Raw genomic sequence first — 22,861 nt, 5'->3', positions numbered from 1 at the left:
GCTAGAGGACAAATGTAAGGATGTAGAGGCCTATCTCACTAGGGGTAAGATAGATACTGCCTACAGGAAAATTAAAGACAACTTTGGAGAAAGGAGAACCACAAGCATGCATATCAAGAGCTTTGATGGAAACCCAGTTCTAAGCAAAGAATGGAAAGCAGAAAGGTGGAAGGAGTATATAGAGGGTCTATACAAGGGCGATGTACTTGAGGACAATACTATGGGAATGGAAGAGGATGTAGATGAAGATGAAATGGGAGATATGATACTGCGTGGAGAGTTTGGCAGAGCACTGAAAGACCTGAGTCGAAACAAGGCCCCCGGAGTAGACAACATTCCATTAGAACTACTGACAGCCTTAGGAGAGCCAGTTCTGACAAAACTCTATATCTGGTGAGCAAGATGTATGAGACAGGCGAAATACCCTCGACTTCAAGAAGAATATAATTATTCCAATCCCAAAGAGAGCAGATTTTGAAAGATGTGAAAATTACCTAACTATCAGTTTAATAAGGCACAGCTGCAAAATACTAACGCGAATTCTTTACAAACGAATGGTAAAACTGGTAGAAGCCGACCTCGGGGAAGATCACTTTGGATTCCGTAGAAATACTGGAACACGTGAGGCAATACTGACACTACGACTCATCTTAGAAGGTAGATTAAGGAAAGGCAAACCTACGTTTCTAGCATTTGTAAACTTAGAGAAAGTCTTTGACAATGTTGACTGGAATACTCTCTTTCAGTTCTGAATGTGGCAGGGGTAAAATACAGGGAGCGAAAGGCTATTTACACTTAGTACAGAAAGCGGATGGCAGTTATAAGAGTCGAGGGGTATGAAAGGGAAGCAGTGGTGGGCAAGGGAGTGAGACAGGGTTGTAGCCTATCCCCGATGTTATTCAATCTGTATATTGAGCAAGCAACAACGGAAACAAAAGAAAAGTTCGGAGTAGGTATTAAAATTCATGGAGAAGAAATAAAAACTTGGAGGTTCGCCGATGACATTGTAATTCTGTCACAGACAGCAAAGGACTTGGAAGAGCAGTTGAACGAAATGGGCAGTGTCTTGAAAGGAGGGTATAAGATGAACATCAACAAAAGCAAAACGAGGATAATGGAATTTAGTAGAATTAAGTCGGGTGATGCTGAGGGAATTAGATTAGGAAATGAGACACTTAAAGTAGGAAACGAGTTTTGCTATTTTGGGAGCAAAGTAACTGATGATGGTCGAAGTAGAGAGGATATAAAATGTAGACTGGCAATCGCAAGAAAAGCGTTTCTTAAGAAGAAAAATTTGTTAACATGGAGTATAGATTTAAATGTGAGGAAGTCGTTTCTCAAAGTATTTGTATGGAGTGTTGCCATGCATGGAAGTGAAACGTGGACGATAAGTAGTTTAGACAAGAAGAGAATAGAAGCTTTCGAAATGTGGTGCTACAGAAGAATGCTGAAGATTAGATGGGTAGATCACATAACTAATGAGGAGGTGTTGAATAGAATTGGGGAGAAGAGGAGCTTGTGGCACGACTTGACTAGAAGAAGGGATCGGTTGGTAGGACATGTTCTGAGACATCGAGGGATAACCAATTTAGTATTGGAGGGCAGCGTGGAGAGTAAAAACCGTAGAGTGAGACCAAGAGATGAATACACTAAGCTGATTCAGAAGGATGTAGGCTGCTTTAGGTATTGGCAGATGAAGAAGCTTGCACAGGACAGAGTAGCATGGAGAGCTGCATCAAACCAGTCTCAGGACTGAAGATCACAACAAAAACATCACTAACGTCGATTTGCAGTAGGATTTTAGAACATATACTGTATTCGAACATTATGAACTATCTCGAAGAAAACGATTTATTGACATATAGTCAGCACGGATTCAGAAAATATCGTTCTTGTGAAAGACAACTTGCTCTTTATACTCATGAAGTAATACGTGCTATCGACAGGGGATGTCAAATTGATTCCATATTTTTAGATTTCCAGAAGTCTTTCGACTGTGACTACGGAGTATCGCCTCAGTTGTGCGACTGGATTCGTGATTTACTGTCAGTAAGGTCACAATTCGTAGAAACAGACGCAAAGACATCGAGTAAAACAGAAGTAATATCCGGCGTTCCCCGAGGCCCTCTATTATTCCTGATCTATATTAACGACGTAGGAAACAATCTGAGTAGCCGTCTTAGATTGTTTACAGATGATGCTGTCATTTACCGTCTTGCAAAGTCATCAGATGCTCAAAAGAACTTGCAAAATGATGTAGATAAGGTATCTGTATGGTGCGAAAAGTGGCAGTTGACCCTGAATAAAGAATAGGGTGAAGTTATTCTTATGTGTACTAAAAGAAATCAGCTAAAGTTCGATTACGCGACAAGTCACACAAATCTGAGGGCTGTAAATTCAACAAAATACTTAGGGATTACAATTACAAATAACCTGAATTGGAACGATGACATAGGTAATATTGAGGGTAGAGCAAAGAAAAGACTGCGATTCATTGGCAGAACACTTGGAAGGTGCGACAGGTCTACCAAAGAGTCTGCTTACACTACGCTTGTCCGCCCTAATCTGGAGTATTGCTGTGCGGTGTGGGATCCGCATCAGGTGGGACTGACGGATGACATCGAGAAAGTACAAAGAGGGGCAGCTCGTTTTGTATTATCGCGAAATAAGGGAGATAGTGTCATAGACATGATACGTGAATTGGAGTGGCAATCATTAAAACAAAGGTGTTTTTCGTTGCGACGGGATCTTCTCATGAAATTTCAATCACCAATTTTCTCCTCCGATTGCGAAAACATTCTGTTGGCACCCACCTACATAGGGAGAAATGATCATCACTATAAAATAAGAGAAATCAGGGGTCGCACAGAAAAATTAAAGTGCTCGTTTTTCCCGCGTGCCGTTCGAGAGTGGAACGGTAGAGAGACAACATGAAGGTTGTTCATTGAACCCCTTTCAGGCACTTTATTGTGAATAGCAGAGTAATCACGTATATGTAGATGTAGACTCAAAGAAATAAAAAGGTTGTTCGCGTTCAGTTACGTTAGGTTAATGTTTAACGTCCCGTAGACAACGAGGTCATTAGAGACGGCGCGCAAGCTGGGGTTAGGGAAGGATTGGGAAGGAAATCGGCCGTGCCCTTTCAAAGGAAACATCCGGGCATTTGCCTGAAACGATTTAGGGAAATCATGGAAAACCTAAATCAGGATGGCTGGAGACGGGATTGAACCGTCGTCCTCCCGAATGCGAGTCCAGTGTGCTACCACTGCGCCACCTCGCTCGGTGTTCGCGTTCGTCTGGGAAACTGAATTCACATTGTATTTGCTGCTAGTGTCAACTTACGGAAGTGAAAAATGGAGATTTCGTAATCAAAGACTTAAAAAATGAATTTTGCCCGACGAACAACGGAAGTCGTGATAATGAATGTTACGAAACTTATATGAAGGTGGGTCAGCCAGATACCCACATGAAATTATGGAAAACTGACCGATGAGATTCTGTGTTAGATTGTTAGCGTCAAGAAAAGAGGCAAAGGGCGATCCAATGGACGATACATTGGCGACATAAAGAGGGAAGCAGGAGAAGGAACTGAAAAGCTGAAGAACGCAACGTTTGGAATGATCTGGAATTGGCCACGTATCCAGCAGTGGGTGCTAAATGGCTGCTGCTGACGATGACGAAGAACAGGTTGCGGCTTGTCATCGAGACGCTAACCGATTGGCCGTCCTGGACTGGAAACTTGGTTGATGGACTTGTGATTAAAAATATTGCCACCATCCGTTACCTTTAGACAGATGACTATTCCACCACCTAGCCACCTCTGAGCTTCACCTCCCTTCAGTGTGTCAATAACTCTCCATTGTTACTCGTCCTATGAATGATGGCTCGATGCCATCTGATCAAGTTGGCTACATCAGTCGCGTTCTCTCATTGTTACTGCACGAACCCCTACATCACTTTCAAAGCTGCAGTAATCGAGAATTTATACACGTGTATCCCGATTATCTTGATCACTGAAAGCAACTTTGGATCTAAGGTCTATCAAGCAAATATTCTTCATCTAACAGGGGGACTATCTTTCTAGTATCTTTGTTCGCTACGAACATATGAACTGTTGTACTTTTTTTCAACAGCATCCTCTGTTTCTTTATTCTGTGACACACGTCCTCCTGTCAAGAATTGTGAGCAAATCGGAAAAGGAGGAAATCGAAATATTTGAGAGGTGGTGCGGTAAAAGAATGTTGAAAATTAAATAGATCGATAAAGAATGAGGAGGTTCTCCCCAAATCGGCGAGCAGAGAAATCTTTGGAAGACAGCGATAAAGATGGGATCGGAACGATGGGACATTTGTTACGAAATCAGGGAATGAGTGAGCTGTGGATGGTACAAACTGTAGGGGAAAACAGATATTTGATTGTACCCAACAAATACCTGAAGACGTTGGGTGGAAGTCCTTTTCTGAGATGAGGCTGGCACAGGAGACTGAGTTGTGTCGGGCGCAGTCAAACCAGTCATAAGAGCGATTGCCCCCATATCCCCCCCCCTTCCAGCCCTAAAAAAAAAAGGCTACTAAAATCTGTTCGGCAAAGTATTGATGGCTGTCCGCAAGTATATCTTCATCCAGTATGATGGAATCCTCGCACATTTCACAAGAACAGACATTGTGTGTGTGTTTCGAAAGTGCTATTTCTAGGGTAACCTATGCCCGATTTCAATCAGATCAATAGACAGTACGAAGTTTTGTAGTAAACATTATAGTGTAATGTTATGTATTTATGGTTTATCCATATTAGTTCAGAAAGTGAAGTTATCAGTTCAGTAGATTTTCTGGTTCTAAAATTTACCATATTATGCAGTGATATTACGTGTTGTTTTGTATGAACGTACAACTTGTACAGGGAAGAAACTCAGTTAATGCCTAATTAGGCTGGCGACCGTATTATTAGCAAATTGGTAGCATATCCTGTGTTGTTTCTTGTCCATCCTGACGTGTAGTTGCATTTCGGACTTGCTTGACGTATCATTGTTATTACAGAGTGGGTGTAAGTCTGATTTGCCTCCATTCAGGTACACGCGGTAAATTTCTAAACAAAAATCCTTTCTCATAAGGTGAAGCCCGTCAACTTACCATAGTACAGGCTTTAATGAGTATCGTGTGCACAATATTACAGCCGACCGAAGTGGCCGAGCGGTTCTAGGCGCTACAGCCTGGAACCGCCTGACCGCTACGGTCGCAGGTTCGAATCCTGCCTCGGGCATGGATGTGTGTGATGTCCTTAGGTTAGTTAGTTAGGTTTAAGTATTTCTAAGTTCTAGGGGACTGATGACCTCAGAAGTTAAGTCCCATAGTGCTCAGAGCCATTTGAGCCATTTTTGAACAGACATTACAGAGGATCTTATTAAGACTGAGACATTTGGATCGTCTTTAGTGTCAAGATATTCCATATCGAATGAGGTTCAGAACACACTGTTCAGCACCTATTGTCAACCGATACGTGTATGCGCGTAATTAAAGGAAACGTGTGTACAGATATTCTCCATTCTCAGAAACTTAACGGGCGCGTCATGTGTATAATTCATATCCGACGAGCTAAAAGTAAGTGTTCCTCAGAAAAGATGATAATACACTGTGTGTGTGTGTGAGAGAGAGAGAGAGAGAGAGAGAGAGAGAGAGATAGAGAGAGAGAGAGAGAGAGATGCATAATGGCCCCTCTACGACATACCATAAGATGGCTTTCGGAGTCTACATGGAGATGTAGATGTAGATTGTCCCTCTAAGCTGTTCAGTGAGCTTCTGAACCACACTGTAAAGCTGTTTCTTGTGTGGCTGGTTTCGAAATTATAACAATTCGCCATGTGTTCCAAGAAATAGCTTTTGAATTAATCTGCCACCTCATTCTTTTTCACACTTCAGTTTACACGAGTAATACCAATTTACTGTTTTATCTTATTAGATTTTTAATTATAATAGAAGACATCATATATTTTTGCTGTTGCGTAAATGAAATACAAACTACTAGAACCAGTACCGAAGAAGAGTATCGACAATTGTCTAGAAAAACTCTTACATCCATTTAATTTTTCAGTCGCATCAGATATCCTGTATCACCAGTTACGTAATTATTGTGGATTGAGCGTTTCTCTTTCAGCGTGAGTAATTGTTATGAGTAAAGTGAAGGAAAACGAAACATTGGTCAAATAACTGCTAACAAAATCCTGTTGTCCGCAGCTCGTGGTCGTGCGGTAGCGTTCTCGCTTCCCGCGCACGGGTTCCCGGGTTCGATTCCCGGCGGGTTCAGGGATTTTCTCTGCCTCGTGATGACTGGGTGTTGTGTGCTGTCCTTAGGTTAGTTAGGTTTAAGTAGTTCTAAGTTCTAGGGGACTAATGACCACAGCAGTTGAGTCCCATAGTGCTCAGAGCCATTTGAACCAAAGCAGGTGTTGACAGATGTGAGAATTACCGAACAATCAGTTTAATAAGCCACAGCTGCAAAATACTAACACGAATTCTTTACAGACGAATGGAAAAACTAGTAGAAGCCGACCTCGGGGAAGATCAGTTTGGATTCCGTAGAAATACTGGAACACGTGAGGCAATACTGACCTTAAGACTTATCTTAGAAGGAAGATTAAGGAAAGGCAAACCTACGTTTCTAGCATTTGTAGACTTCGAGAAAGCTTTTGACAATGTTGACTGGAATACTCTCTTTCAAATTCTAAAGGTGGCAGGGGTAAAATACAGGGAGCGAAAGGCTATTTACAATTTGTACAGAAACCAGATGGCAGTTATAAGAGTCGAGGGACATGAAAGGGAAGCAGTGGTTGGGAAGGGAGTAAGACAGGGTTGTAGCCTCTCCCCGATGTTATTCAATCTGTATATTGAGCAAGCAGTAAAGGAAACAAAAGAAAAATTCGGAGTAGGTATTAAAATCCATGGAAAAGAAATAAAAACTTTGAGGTTCGCCGATGACATTGTAATTCTGTCAGAGACAGCAAAGGACTTGGAAGAGCAGTTGAACGGAATGGATGGTGTCTTGAAGGGAGGATATAAGATGAACATCAACAAAATCAAAACGAAGATAATGGAATGTAGTCGAATTAAGTCGGGTGATGCTGAGGGTATTAGATTAGGAAATGAGACACTTAAAGTAGTAAAGGAGTTTTGCTATTTGTGGAGCAAAATAACTTATGATGGTCGAAGTAGAGAGGATATAAAATGTAGACTGGGAATGGCAAGGAAAGCGTTTCTGAAGAAGAGAAATTTGTTAACATCGAGTATAGATTTAAATGTGAGGAAGTCATTTCTGAAAGTATTTGTATGGAGTGTAGCCATGTATGGAAGTGAAACATGGACGGTAAATAGTTTGGACAAGAAGAGAATAGAAGATTTCGAAATGTGGTGCTACAGAAGAATGCTGAAGATTAGATGGGTAGATCACATAACTAATGAGGAGGTAGTGAATAGGATTGGGGAGAAGAGGAGTTTGTGGTACAACTTGACCAGAAGAAGGGATCGGTTGGTAGGACATGTTCTGAGGCATCAAGGGATCACCGATTTAGTATTGGAGGGCAGCGTGGAGGGTAAAAATCGTAGGGAGAGACCAAGAGCTGAATACATTAAGCAGATTCAGAAGGATATAGGTTGCAGTAGGTACTGGGAGATGAAGAAGCTTGCACAGGATAGCTGCATCAAACCAGTCTCAGGACTGAAGACCACAACAACAACAACACATGTAATGTACTTTGGCGGCAATAGAATATTTCCGCCGTCACCTTCAAGCCCCAGTTCTCTTAATATTTCTCATAGTATTCCGTGAAAAGACTGTCGCCTTCTCTTCATTTGAGTTGACGAAGCGTGTCCGTAATGACTGCGTGTCGTTAGAACCTACCAGTAACAAATATGGCAGCCCTCGTCTGAATTCCTTCGATGTCTTCTTTTGATGCGTCGTCATATGCATGCGAAACACTCCAGCAGTACTCAAGAATAACTCGCACTAGGGTCCTGCTTATAACTGAATCACATGTTCCTAACCATCTCCCAATAAACCGAAATCGACAATTCACCTTCTCTACAACTGTCCTCATATGTCCGTTCCATTTTGTATCGCTTTGCAACGTTGAGCCCAAAGATATTTAAACGACGTGACAATGTCAAGCACGACATAACTAATAGTGTATCCGAATGTTACAGATACGTTTTTCCTGCTCCTCCACATTAAATTACAGTTTTCTTCATTTAGAACTAACTGCCGTTCATCACACAAACTAGAAATTTGATCGAAGTCATCTTGTATACTGCTACAGTCACTCAACGACGACGCCTTCCCCAGCAAGCAAGCGAAGATGGCTGCTCATAATGTCCGTCAGACCATAGAGACTAAAAACGGTCCTATCAAACTTCCTGGACCACTCCTAACGATACCCTTGTCTCTGATAAACACACGACTTCGAGGACAAAGTACTGGGTTCCATTACATAAGATGTCTTCCAGCCACTCACATATATGGAATCTACGAGGCGTGTTTTTTTAAGTAAGTACCGTTTTGAAGTTTAAAAAAAAGACGTGCTGAGATATCTCAATAATTTTATTTTTACATGAAAGCCTGTACCTTAATCTACTTTTCTACATAATGTACGTCAATATTGAGGCACTTGTCATAACGTTGCACCAGTTTTTGAATATCCTCCTCATAGAAGTCTGCCGCCTAACTTGTTAACCACTGCATCACCACTGGTTTGACTTCGTCATCGTCTTGAAGACGCTGACCGCCCAGGTGTTTCTTCGAGTGCAGGAGAAGATGGCAGTCACTGGGCGCCAGATCGGGGCTGTACGGAGGATGATCTAGAGTTTCCCATCGAAAAGATGTGATGAGATCTTTGGTCTGATTCGCCTCATGCGGACGGGCAATGTCTTGCAGCAAAACGATGCCCTTGCTCAACTTCCATGGACTATTGCTTTGATTCTGGTGTGACGTAGGCCAACCATGTTTCATCACCCGTTACAATTTGGCTTAAGAAATCATCACCGTTGTTGTGGTACCGCTCGAGGAAAGTCAATGCACTGTTTAAACGTTTGGTTCTGTGCACATCCGTCAACATTTTCGTTACCCAACCTGCGCACAGTTTTCGGTAATTCAAGTGCTCGGTCACAATGCCTTACAAAACACTACGAGAAACATTAGGAAAGTCACCCCGCAAGGAGGATATTGTAAAACGTCTGTTTTCTCTCACCTTATTGTCCACTTCCTGCACCAAACTTTCATTAACGACCGAAGGACGCCCACTCCGTTGTTCATCATGCACATTTATGCGGCCATCTTTAAATGCTCTCACCCACTTTCTTACCATTCCATCACTCATAATGTTTTCTCCGTAAACTGCACAGATCTCACGATGAATATCGGTCGCTTTTAGGCCTTTAGCACTAAGAAATCTTATAACAGCCCGTACTTCACAGTCGGCGGGACTCACTATTATCGGATGCATCTTAAACACTCAGTACACAGCGTAAAAAAGGAAGAATCAGACTGTAATGGCGTCAGTGCGTAGATTAAGGTACAGGCTCTCATGTAAAAATAAAATTATTGAGATATCTTAGCACGTCTTTCTTTAGCTTCAAAACAGTACTTACTTAAAAAAACACGCTTCGTATTCCATGTGTTCGTACCTTGGTTAACAGTCTGCAGTGGTGCACCGTATCAAGTAAGTTTCAAAAATCTACGGAACAGGAATCTCCCCGTGCTTCGCAGGATGTCGTGTGAGAAAACGGTGAGCTGATTTTCGCACAAGCGATGCTTTCTTCATCTGTGCTAATTCGTGCACCGAAGTTTATGCGTCTCAAGGAACTATTTCATATTCGAACTGTGAATATATTCAAGAATTATGCAGCAAACCCATGTTAAGAATACGGGACAATTATTTTGCGGGTTCGTTTTTTCACACTTCTCGTATAAGAAGGAGATGCTATGCCTTTTATAGAGTCGCGATTGGTCAAAGGAGTCACAGTTTAGGACATACTTCTCAGTGGATTTCCTGATGACCTGGTTAACTGCATGTCCCGTGGGTGCGGGAATAATAATTAGAAACGAGTACTCCATGCATGAAAACATACACTATCGCTTCGACGACAGAAAAAGTTTTCAAAAGACAATATAAAATGTGTCATCCAGTTTCCTATCCAAAGTCGATTTGCTTTAAGAAATAAATCATGGAACAAACCGGCTGTAATAGATTTATTATCAGTGCTGTTAACTAATTTCTACTATTAGGTATTTTGAAGCGCTTGTGGCAGGCGTCTACCTTCACATCACATGTGGATAAATAGCCAGTACGCATTTAAAGGCACATGTCGCTTACATGTGTGTGTATGTGTGTGTATGTGTGTGTAGCACAAATACAACCAACAGTTGTTTTAAACTCTACAAAGAAGCATCATTAATTCAATCTGGATTACAGGAACTTGTATCTGCTGTAGAAAAATTACGTATTTTTCAGGTATTTCGTATCATCCTAATCTATCTTGATGGCTTATTCAAATGGTTCAAATGGCTCTGAGCACTATGGGACTTAACATCTATGGTCATCAGTCCCCTAGAACTTAGAACTACTTAAACCTAACTAACCTAAGGACAGCACACAACACCCTGATGGCTTATTCTTACCTTTGCGAAAATACTTGAAAGGACAGTATACCAGCGCTAAGTATTCTAAGCACATGTATTGATTTGTTTACTCATGAATCGGTTTTAATTGCTTTTTGTTGCGGTGTCTCTCAAGCAGAAATTTTGTCTCTAGAAAATTTTAGAAAATCAAAATATGTTTCATCATATTGACGAGTAAATATTATCTTACTCTGTGTTTGTTTAAGTCGCTCCATATTAGTGTCACCAGCCATAAAAGGGACCAGGTTGTAGCGGCCTTCAGCGACAAGGGTCCACGGCTCTTCCGTCAGAAACGCACCGTCGTTTTCAGGTTCGACAGTGGGTGTCCAGATGCATTCGAACAAACTTAGGCTTTCCTGTAACAATGAATTCCCGTTTTGTACCTCGTTTGCTAAGTACATTTAATGAATTACACATTTAAAGAACAATAGAGACATCTAAGCAAAAAATTATTTTGAGCTTTAGTTTATTCGTACTTAATTTCACGTTAAGTATTATACTGTTATTATCACAACCTTTGCTATTAGTAATTACGTTAATCAGACCACTTATGAGAATGGAAAAATGAATTATTATATCTCTCAATTATTACCACAAGTCAGTAGAAAAGGCAGTCAGCCAACGTACTCTGGAAATTAACACTTTGGGTACCAATGTCTGTATTCGACGTTATTGACAGATACCACACGATATATCTTGATACACATCACTTTATACTTTCGTTCTTCGCCATACCTCATCTGTGGTTGCCCCAGCAGAAGAAACAAGGTAGGAACAGATTTGATTTTACAGATAGGTATAGATTTGGGTTATAGTGCCGTATACACTGCGAACAGAGGGGTTCACGATCAGCACGCTATTACTATGTTCGCAGTTGTGAACAGCGCTCGCGTGTTCGGTGCTGTCGGTTTTCTGGCGAGCACCAAAGGCGCCATCAGGCTCACTGCTGACAGCGACAGCGGTGTTACGTGCCCGTAACTTCTGCGCGCCCTGCGATGTCTTACACAGGATGCTCAACTTTTTCCGGCTCATGCGATGCTTGCGAGCGCACCTTAACGCGGCTAGCTACCTGGACAAACTATATCAATGGAAAAAATTATGGAAGCCGTGGAAGGGGAAAATTTGAACGACCAGACTGAAAATAGTTGATTTTACCGCTTAGTCGGCAAACAGAAATGCATAATACTCCACCCAGTCCCTTGCTTCGCAACTAAACCTCTCGATGTGTCAATGACAGCGCTCGCTCACTAGTTTATTACGTTAGTGTTATTGCGATCTGAAAGAAAACAGAACTTGATTTTATTTTCTTACTTCCGTTATTCGTATTTCGTTGTATTCGGTCTCCATACCGGGCCTGGGGCGTTATGCAGCATTTTGGATTAGGACTGTAGTATACATCTAGTGCCCCTGGTGTCAGCTGAGAGTTTCTCATTCTGATGCACATGGTCTGCCTGGTTTATCGGCACTCGGCGAGAGAGTGGTGGGTTCCTAAGTCCTTGGGCACAAGGCGAATGAGGGTGCAGTTCACACAGCTGTTCCCTGACGCTTTACCTGTTGACAGACACAAGGTGCTGTCCATTGATGAGACTATCTGAGCCAGAATAGAACACTTCATCCGTGGGAATCGTGCACGAATTTCCTGAAACTTATGGACAAGCGCAGAGAGTGGCTAAGGTATGTAATCCGAATTATAATCTTAGGTGGATATAAAGTTCCTAACGGATATAGCTGAAGAAAGGCCAGTGAGCTCTCATTGTGTATGTCCAATGATTTTGTCCACTTGCATTTAATTTCTTCGTCCTCAGAACTGAATGTTTAATGTTGACTATTCAGGTACTACGCAATCTGTTTCTGCCGCTCTTGAAAAGTATCCTAAATTTCTAAATACTCTTTTTAAATAACACCTGCAGTAATTGATCTTTTAACAGCCTTACTGTTACTGTTTCCCTCCAATAATTCAAAAAGTTCTCGTCTATTAGTTACTACGAGTTCATGAGTAGATTCTGTAGCTACTTGCTAGAAGAAATTTTCACAGCGTAAACCTTAATCTTCCTTCCTTCCATTAATATTCATTAAGTAATGTTGACGAAATGGTTAAATGTAAAAAAATGCGATCATTTACAAATTCTGAAAACAAACGTAGTGTAATGATTTCTTAATGTACGGGTCTACACCGTGAGCGTATCGTCTAAATGGTGAAAATTTTAATCACCGTAGGCTGTCAGTTTCATTCCTTTAATGCACCATGCATGTAAATTACATTACTGGCCAATTTCGGCCTTAGGCTATTACCAGATGTCCGCAAGTAATACCAAACGTACAGTAAACGGATATCAAATGTAAGGACCGTTTTACTACCGTAGCGAGGGACAGTAATGTTGTGTCACTTTATGATTTGTGTAACGACATCAAGGACGGAGGCTGTTTTCGACAGTGACATATAAAACTGGCGCAACTTTTAAAAGAATGTAATAAGATCACGTAGCATCATTGCAGCAATAACGAAAGTTTTGTTACGCCTATAAGTATTGTCAAAGTCCATCATATAAGAGGCTTAATAAGAATTAACGACACGTACACAACACTGCGATCACATAATTGCAACTCACTCTGGCGATAACTTTGTCTCTGTAAAATGACAGTTCTTAGTATTCTCTGTGTGTTGGTGTTTGTTTTTCGCGATTTTTAGTGAATATGTCTTACGTATTCACTGTACTTTTGATATTATTTGCAGACATTTGATGATGACTGTAGGCCGAAACTGGCCAGCATTGTAATTTATGTGCGTGGCTCATTAAAGGAATAACCTGACTGCCTACGGTGGTTAAAATGATTCTACCATTTACACAAGCTTGGTGTGGTTAATCAGTTATACTTTTAAAACAGAACGGATTTACGGAATGGAAAAATGGCTAAACCAAAGAAAATACACTACATGAAAAGTTAGTCTCCTGCACAACTTGAACCAGTTTATACTTAAGCCAATTTGATGTCGTATTCAGTATATTCCAAATTTTAAACCTATTCCTCTGCTTTCACAACGAAAAAAAGAATATCTTCGCAAAGATGTACTGCTAGCTGCAAGAGAGTCATGTATTGTTTCCGATAAAATGCGCCGTACAGGGATCACTAGCAGTAAAAAAACAGCCTAATGAAGCAAATTAGGAGGAGTAAGACTGAGAGTGTAAATAAAAATTTATTTCGATGATAAGAGATTACTGCAACATAACATTTGTAAGTAGCTTTACCACGCTTGTAAATGTATCAGTAAAAATTCATGAATCCCAAGGACATAACTTTCTCTTTGCTCAGAAAGTACAACCACTTTTTGTAGATCAAAGAATGTAGTTAAAATACAGTACATACCTCTTCCGACAGAGCGGCAGTGATGTTCGTCACTAATGCACTCGACTTTGCGGTTTTGAGGAAATTTAAGAGATCAGTGGAATTTTCGCCAGTATAGCCCAGGTATTTGGCAAACCGCACCGCTCTGTCTGGAGCACTTTTTTTGAACGCCCAAGTGTTTGATGCTGCTCCACTCATCGCTATGGCGTTCTTGAACAGACCTAATGAGCAGTGAAAGCTTACAATTAAAAACAGTAGTTTGGTAGCACTGAAGAGAAACGAATACATTAATGCAGAAAAGGTTAAGACTTCAACCGTTCACTTAAGCCGAGAGGCGACAAGGAAAGAAGGACATTGTTTTCCGTTCAAGAGAGAAGCCATAGACTGTCTTCCGATTGTTATAAGTGAACTACATTGTGTATTTTTTGCATCATTTCGGGATTCATCGACGTCTAGATCTCCTGCGTATCCTCCAAAAGGACTATCGATTCGGTAGAAAGAAAAGGCTTTAGTGAAACGCAGTAAAAAATCCATTTGCATGTTGCGAAACGGCTGAAGAAGCCCAAAACCCACAATGTAGTGTAGAGATGCTTACGTCTCCGGTGAACCTGTTTCATGGTACTGCATCGTGTGATCACCTGCGTGGTATGATCGCCTTCGCAGGATATATCTTTCTGAGGTTACGTTGCAACGTTAAGAGAATGATCTGCCTATGCCCGTATTATAAAAAAAAAGTTAGTACTGTATGTCTTTGACAATGGGTGTCTTTATAGATGGAGGAATCTGGTAGGGAGTAAAAAAGGGAACCGTCCCTGCGTATAGAATAACCTGAAAGTAACTGTATCCAGACGGCCGAACAGAGAATATAGGCACAGACTTTATGAATATGAACCGAGTTTTACCATTATGCCTTCTTGCCTTTCCAGGCGATATCTATGCTGTCTATGTAGGAGACACAGATATATGGTTAGAGGAATGAAAGCACTCACTTTATTAAGTACGATCGAGACAGTCTAAAGGTGATCGTGCTGTTCCAGTTCATAATTATAGATATGACTGGATCCAGTGATTTCGGGAACCATAGTGACGTATAAACAGACCTACACACTGTAATGCAAACAATTTATGTTGGACGAAATCGTGGCTGTTATGAGCTTCAACTGATAACGCAATAACAGCATTTATCGATAAATTGTGACATTGAGTGGTAACAAAGGAAAACTGTCTAGACAAATACATATTTTGCTAATTTAAATAAATCCATCTAATGGTGGTCGTAATTCCTCCAAAATGCATAGTGGCAAGATGAATGAGTGCCTGTTCACCTCTCTATCCTTCCGTCACACACACACACACACACACACACACACACACACACACACACACACGGGCGCGCTCACACACACACACACACACAAAATATATATAAATGTAAGTTTCTTGTGAAGAGGTCTTCTAGATGAACAATTAGTTTGAGAAATCTACAGTAGTTACCTTTACTCAATGGAGATAGAACGTGGTAATGAACGGATGCACCTCCAGCGCTTTGTCCGAAAATGGTTACTTTTTGTGGATCACCACCGAAAGCCTCTATATTCCTCTGCACCCAACGAAGTGCCTCTGTCTGGTCCTTAAGACCCATGTTCCCAGGGACCAGATCATCTCCGGTGCTTAGGAAACCTACGATAATTCATTGTTGTGAGGTAAAGGGCACACTTAGACACATACTAACAAACTAATAACATAAAAACTTCTGTGCTAAATGCTCAGAAGTCGAAATCTAGGATTTGTGCCAGCACATTTCTAAGGGGATTACACTGTATTACGTTAATGCTTTTCATGTAGCGTTATTTGCCGAAATAAACCCAAATTATACATGTACAAAACATACACCGAAGCTGCGGTTTCTTTCAGTTTACAAACATTAATGTTCTTCATAAGTTACAGAAAGAATTACATTTAAATTAGGCACCAGCGCTTTGTCAAGACTTTCAGAAGCAAAACATTCAAACTCTGAACTGTAGCTATTAAAACTGACACTTGTATCTCCGCATAACTGAATATGTACAGAGTGTGTGTGAAATCTTATGGGACTTAACTGCTAAGGTCATCAGTCCCTAAGTTTACACACTACTTAACCTACATTATCCTAAGGACAAACACACGCACCCATGCCCGAGGGAGAACTCGAACCTCCGCCGGGACCTGCCGTACAGGCCATGACTGCAGCGCCTGAGACCCCTCGGCTAATTCCGCGCGGCTGAATATGTACACACACATCTTTCGAAATTATTATGTATTTTGCTAATAGATAGCATTCGCGACACCATATCATGTTAACGTTAATCTAGTGTCAACTTTAATACTTTATTCCGTTTTTGTTGTTCCGTTAGTTGCATATGTAAAAGTAATAATGAGAAGAAAAAGATTACGAGTTTTGCAGTAGAATTCAACTTTCGTTGTCATATTTTTTCAGAGTAATATGGAATCAAGGTACTGGGAATCAGAGTACTTTCGGAACACCTCTTCCTGTGGGTAGAAGTGAAAGTAAAATGGATGCTGGAAGGTAGGCCAGCTCACAATGGCATTTTACTCGAATAGTATTGCTGAATACATTGCACAAAGTCGTGTAGACATTACCGTAAAAGAGAATAATATGAACGCCAACTGAGAACCTAGATACAATAGTTGGGAAACTGCTCTAAAACCTTCTTGAGCCATTGTGCGTTCACATCTTGTGTGTAACGAATCGTACAGTCTGAGAATCGCTAGAAGTTAGCTGGAGGATGCTTCCGTGGACGGAAAAGGCTGGCTGCCCCAGACAGTGAGAATGTAATTACGAGACACCTTCCTGTAAGTGAAGAGAACTACGAGATTTCCCACTGTCGTGAATGTAATCAGTTCTGGTGGTAAGGCGCTGGCGCGGCACCGCACCCTCTACTGCATATTCACACTTCAGTCAAAGCCATCTGTCTGCAAACCACAGCGTCATGTTATACCCGAATTTGGCCTTAGCTCATCCACCGATCGAAAACGCAGCTCACTGCAAATTAACAAAAACTTGAATTTGAATCTCATCTTACAAATCTTTTCAAACGCTTTAGTTCAGCAACATTTCCTCTGAGTATAATAGCTGATTTTGGTTATGAAATCATTTGAAAATTTACTTCGCAATTTTCCGTTGATCAATATGGTATGGAACAGTTCTCTGGGAAATTTCCACACACAGACACAAAGTGATTGTTCACCGTACAGAATATGGATGATACCAATGCTTCATTTGTGTGGACATAGCGTCAATAGTGCCCTATATTTACTGGAGACATTTTAAATAAATGCAAGGAAGTGTGTATTTTTGTCACGAAACGTGTGTCACGTAAAATATCGTCAGCGGTCTGCAGTGAAATATACACTCCTGGAAATGGAAAAAAGAACACATTGACACCGGTGTGTCAGACCCACCATACTTGCTCCGGACACTGCGAGAGGGCTGTACAAGCAATGATCACACGCACGGCACAGCGGACACACCAGGAACCGCGGTGTTGGCCGTCGAATGGCGCTAGCTGCGCAGCATTTGTGCACCGCCGCCGTCAGTGTCAGCCAGTTTGCCGTGGCATACGGAGCTCCATCGCAGTCTTTAACACTGGTAGCATGCCGCGACAGCGTGGACGTGAACCGTATGTGCAGTTGACGGACTTTGAGCGAGGGCGTATAGTGGGCATGCGGGAGGCCGGGTGGACGTACCACCGAATTGCTCAACACGTGGGGCGTGAGGTCTCCACAGTACATCGATGTTGTCGCCAGTGGTCGGCGGAAGGTGCACGTGCCCGTCGACCTGGGACCGGACCGCAGCGACGCACGGATGCACGCCAAGACCGTAGGATCCTACGCAGTGCCGTAGGGACCGCACCGCCACTTCCCAGCAAATTAGGGACACTGTTGCTCCTGGGGTATCGGCGAGGACCATTCGCAACCGTCTCCATGAAGCTGGGCTACCGTCCCGCACACCGTTAGGCCGTCTTCCGCTCACGCCCCAGCATCGTGCAGCCCGCCTCCAGTGGTGTCGCGACAGGCGTGAATGGAGGGACGAATGGAGACGTGTCGTCTTCAGCGATGAGAGTCGCTTCTGCCTTGGTGCCAATGATGGTCGTATGCGTGTTTGGCGCCGTGCAGGTGAGCGCCACAATCAGGACTGCATACGACCGAGGCACACAGGGCCAACACCCGGCATCATGGTGTGGGCAGCGATCTCCTACACTGGCCGTACACCACTGGTGATCGTCGAGGGGACACTGAATAGTGCACGGTACATCCAAACCGTCATCGAACCCATCGTTCTACCATTCCTAGACCGGCAAGGGAACTTGCTGTTCCAACAGGACAATGCACGTCCGCATGTATCCCGTGCCACCCAACGTGCTCTAGAAGGTGTAAGTCAACTACCCCGGCCAGCAAGATCTCCGGATCTGTCCCCCATTGAGCATGTTTGGGACTGGATGAAGCGTCGTCTCACGCGGTCTGCACGTCCAGCACGAACGCTGGTCCAACTGAGGCGCCAGGTGGAAATGGCATGGCAAGCCGTTCCACAGGACTACATCCAGCATCTCTACGATCGTCTCCATGGGAGAATAGCAGCCTGCATTGCTGCGAAAGGTGGATATACACTGTACTAGTGCCGACATTGTGCATGCTCTGTTGCCTGTGTCTATGTGCCTGTGGTTCTGTCAGTGTGATCATGTGATGTATCTGACCCCAGGAATGTGTCAATAAAGTTTCCCCTTCCTGGGACAATGAATTCACGGTGTTCTTATTTCAATTTCCAGGAGTGTATTTACAGTTGGCGTGCTTTCTAAATCTAAAAGGATCTACAAAGACATGTTTATGTTCATAGCAGGAATTGTTGTCTGCTTGTCCATTTTTGAGTTACTCTGTTGTTGGACACTGCCATTCTGTTTGCATACGCTGACATTGCTTTGCAGATCTCCAAATTCACTGATGTGAAATATGACGCAACGTAACACCACTGATTTTGTTTACATATTTCTGACTAAACACGTCCCTCGTTATTTTTTTTATTTTGTGTGTGTGTGTGTGTGTTTGTGTGTGTGTGTGTGTGTGTGTGTATGTGTGTGTGTGTGTGTGTGTGTGTGTAATGTTGCCACGAAAAGAACATTTTTAGTCTGGTGAAAACTAAAGCTACTGTTAAGCTGGCACAGACAGAACTTTTTAGACCAAGTGAAAACGAAAGATAGCGGTTAAGTTGGCAACACTTTTCACACAAAACGGACATACGTTTAGCCAGAAGTACTGTACGTAAAAAGAAAAAAAAACAGTGGGGCTGCTATGTTGTGTCGTCGTTTCGCATGAAGAAATGTGTACCATAGAAAAGCAATGTGGGTTTATGGAAATACTTTAGCAGTGCCACACGATGCAATACATAAAAAATATGCCAGCAGACGACATTTGCTGATGTAAGCGAGAATTGGACACGAGATACCGTAAGTGAAATCCACATCTTTTGTAACAAACTGTTTGTAGATCTAGAAATCAAATCAAATAGTAAATATGTTTGATTGCAGACCACAAATGACGTTTTATATCAAGAAAACGAAACCCTTTTTGTGACGTATATATGACATTTCTTATAGTTACACAGATCGATTTAATAAACTTTAGTAAAGAAAACATCAGGTAACCATTCCAGAAATTAAAGTGGGCAAAACATTAAAAAAAAATTTGCATACCAACCAGAACCTCTCAGTACACGTACTTTTTTAGGATGTTTGTTGCGATCAATGAGGCACAATTTGAAGATAATCGTAGCATTCATAAATTTACTGCTAAGAACACAAGTAGCATCGACTGGCCACAACTTAACTGTACACTCGCACAGAAAGGAACAAAGTATGCAACCATGAAAAAATGTTTAGCCACCTACCATGTGAGGTGAAGGTAGACAGTAAAATACTTTAAAACAAACCGACATCATTTCCATATGACATTTCATTCTATTCAACAGAAGAAAATTGTGAGCGATAGTATAAATTAAAAAAAAGGGGGGGGGGGAAATTCAGTTACGTAAATGGCCACGACGTAACTATTTGTAAACATGTTGACACGTTGTACGTCGTTGAGAGTTCACGAGAACATGATCCATGGAGCATGCAAACATTATGCCGAACAAAACTTAAGCCTGGTGTGGACCATGGCAGTACAGCCTCACGTTCGGCTTCACCAGTCTGTTGTTGGTTAGGGAGCTCCATGAACTCGCTCAGGTCGCCATGATGAAAGTCGGATTCGGATCGATTGGGGAGACACATTTTGATAATAAACAAGACATTTGAAATACAGGGGGTAACTAATGAGAGGCAAGAATGTTTCGTACTCTGATCTTCAGCCAATACTTTGCAATAAGCCAAGAAATTTGTGAACCAGCCATTGATGTAATTCTGCAGCTGGGCTCTGCAATAGTGGTGTTGTAGTAACCTGCAATGCGGCGTTTCCAGCAGTGTGTCGTTATTGGTTGAGAATGAAAATTTGGATAGAGTAGAAGATACAATAGACCTGGTATTTTTGATGAAGTAGCTGAATGAAACAATTGCTGTCATAAATGCCTGTCAAAGAAAATAGGGAAACACTGAAGAGGAAGATGTAGATACAGTATGTGAAGGAACCAACGGGATTCCAATTTAATTTTATAACTGAAGTGGACTGTTTATAGTGGTTTTCAGTTTATGCATCAATGGTTAACTTCTGCACGGAATGTCATCAGCTCCTGGGGCCATGTTTCGACTTAGGTCCTTCAGTGTTCTGTCAAATGCTCCTCATAGTATTATATCTCTCATCTTTACCTACGTCCTCTTTCAGTTCCGTGATACTGCCTTCAAGTTCATTTCCTTAGTATAGACCCTCTATAGATTCCTTCCACCTTGCAGCATTTTCTTCTTTGGTTATGACCAGGCTTCCATCTGAGCTCTCATATTCATACATCTGCTTCTCTTTCTTCCAAAGGCCTCTTTAATTTTCCTGTAGGCTGTAACTGTCTGTCTCGTAGTGCTATAAGCTTCTTAATCGTTACATTTGTCCTCTAGCTATTCCTGCTTAACCATTTAGCACTTCGTATCAATCCCAATTTTAGATGTTTCTTTCTCTTTGCGTGCTTCAGTTGCTACATTTTTATGTTTTCTACTTTCATCAATTAAATTCAGTGTCTGTTACGTTATTCAAGGATTTCCACTGGGCGTTGTCTTTTTGTCTTCGAGGTCCTCCGCTGCCTTCATTATTGCATCTCTCGAAGCTACCTATTCGTCTTCTACTGTATTCCTTTCGCCTGTTCTACTCAATCGTTGTCTAATTCTTCTTCTGAATCTCTCAGAAACCTTTGGTTCTTTCAACTTATTTAATTACCATCTTCTTAATTAATTATCTCTTCGCAATTTCTTCAGTTTTGGTCTACAGTCTGTAGTGTTTCCTTTACTCGGGGTTCTGGCGTGAAAATATAAAATAGAAAATCTGATTGGGTTTTGAATTTTGGTGGTTTCAGTTGCGGATAAGGCGGACTTCGTATTATTGATTGAGATAGTGCTGTAATTTGACCGTGAATGGTAGACCGGGTCGGCAACTCTACAAAAAGCGACTGTACGGAAATAGCATAAGAAACTAGTGGAAATTTACCTTATAATCTTGTTAGAAACGCAGTACTAATTACAATATAGTCTTCATGGCTGTCCTCCTAATTTCTCTTGTAGGACGACCCGTCTTTCACTTTTCTCCGTCTGTTGAAAACTTCTTCAAGTTGTCACTGTCATGATCAATTTACAAATTTGGCGGTAACCACCTCGAATCACTATTGAAACAACCTCGCTTTGTAATATAATTTTAGTTTCCACCCAAAAGCACATTCAACACAGCGCCGAAAAATACACGTCTTTCGTATCAAGACAAGAGAGAGTAATCAGTTAGCTGTTAAAAACAAAACCTACGAAAAATTTTTAAAAAATCAAAATTATTTATAAAAATCGGTCGCTGGCGCAGCGCTCTTCCGCATGCGCGATCGTAAATTATATCTTTGTATTGGCGGAGGCGCGGTAGTCAAAGTACCATTACAAGTCAATAACCAATAAATTGCGGGCAGACTGCACATCTGCCCCTGCAAGCGTCTTACAATTTAAAATCTGTTTCCGGAAGGTCGGTCTTACCATTATATAGTCAATCTTAAACCTTGCGGTACCTCCAGGTCACTTCCATGTATACAGCCTTGTTTCGTGATTCTTAAACCAAACCTTATCCTCAGTTGGCGGCTTCCTCATTTATTCCTTTCCATACTCACCTACTATTTTTCATTCTCTTTCTTTTCCCACGAGCGAATTCCATTCCCTCGTCACAATTAAATTATTGTCTCCGGTAACTATCTGAACGATTTCATTCATCTCATTACACATTTCTTGAATCTCTTCGCCATCTGCGAAGATAGTTGGCATACAGACTTGTAGTACAATGGTGGATGTGGGCTTCATGTATATCTTGGCTGCGGTAAAGGGTTCACTACGGAGTCCTTAGTAGCTTATCCACATTCCTATTATGTTATTCATTATTAAACCAACTCCTGCATTATCCTTATTTTTTTCTATTTATAACCCTATATTCACCTGACCATATGTCCTGTTCTTCCTGCCACATAGCTTCAGTAATTCCAACTTAATCTAACTTGAAACTATTAATTTTTCTTTTTAAATTCTCTAACCTATTCGTCCGATTAAGGAATCTAACAACGCTCGCTGCGAATCGTAGAACGCCAGTTTCGATTCTCCTGATGTGTATAAAGGCAAAAGAGGGGGAAGGCAGCTCTAGA

At 41.6% G+C, this 22,861-nt stretch overlaps 2 protein-coding genes across 7 annotated transcripts in view; both read right to left on the bottom strand.

Moving 5' to 3' along the window:
- The window catches only part of LOC126236941 (esterase FE4-like), a 796,743-nt gene that overhangs the window by 232,886 nt on the left and 540,996 nt on the right, over positions 1–22,861 (bottom strand). The gene's annotated exons all lie outside the window — the stretch shown is intronic.
- Positions 1–22,861, bottom strand: part of LOC126236943 (esterase FE4-like) — a 470,464-nt gene that overhangs the window by 419,788 nt on the left and 27,815 nt on the right. Inside the window, exons 5-7 of the mRNA XM_049946637.1 lie at positions 15,502–15,687; positions 14,029–14,228; positions 10,853–11,018 (exon numbers count right to left, since the gene is read on the bottom strand). Coding sequence (XP_049802594.1) covers positions 10,853–11,018; positions 14,029–14,228; positions 15,502–15,687 — 552 coding nt within the window. The remainder of the gene's footprint in view (positions 1–10,852; positions 11,019–14,028; positions 14,229–15,501; positions 15,688–22,861) is intronic.

The sequence above is a fragment of the Schistocerca nitens genome, chromosome 2, assembly GCF_023898315.1.
Source record: "Schistocerca nitens isolate TAMUIC-IGC-003100 chromosome 2, iqSchNite1.1, whole genome shotgun sequence".
Taxonomy (NCBI): Eukaryota; Metazoa; Arthropoda; class Insecta; order Orthoptera; family Acrididae; genus Schistocerca; species Schistocerca nitens.
This window is presented reverse-complemented; position numbering and strand designations above follow the sequence as displayed.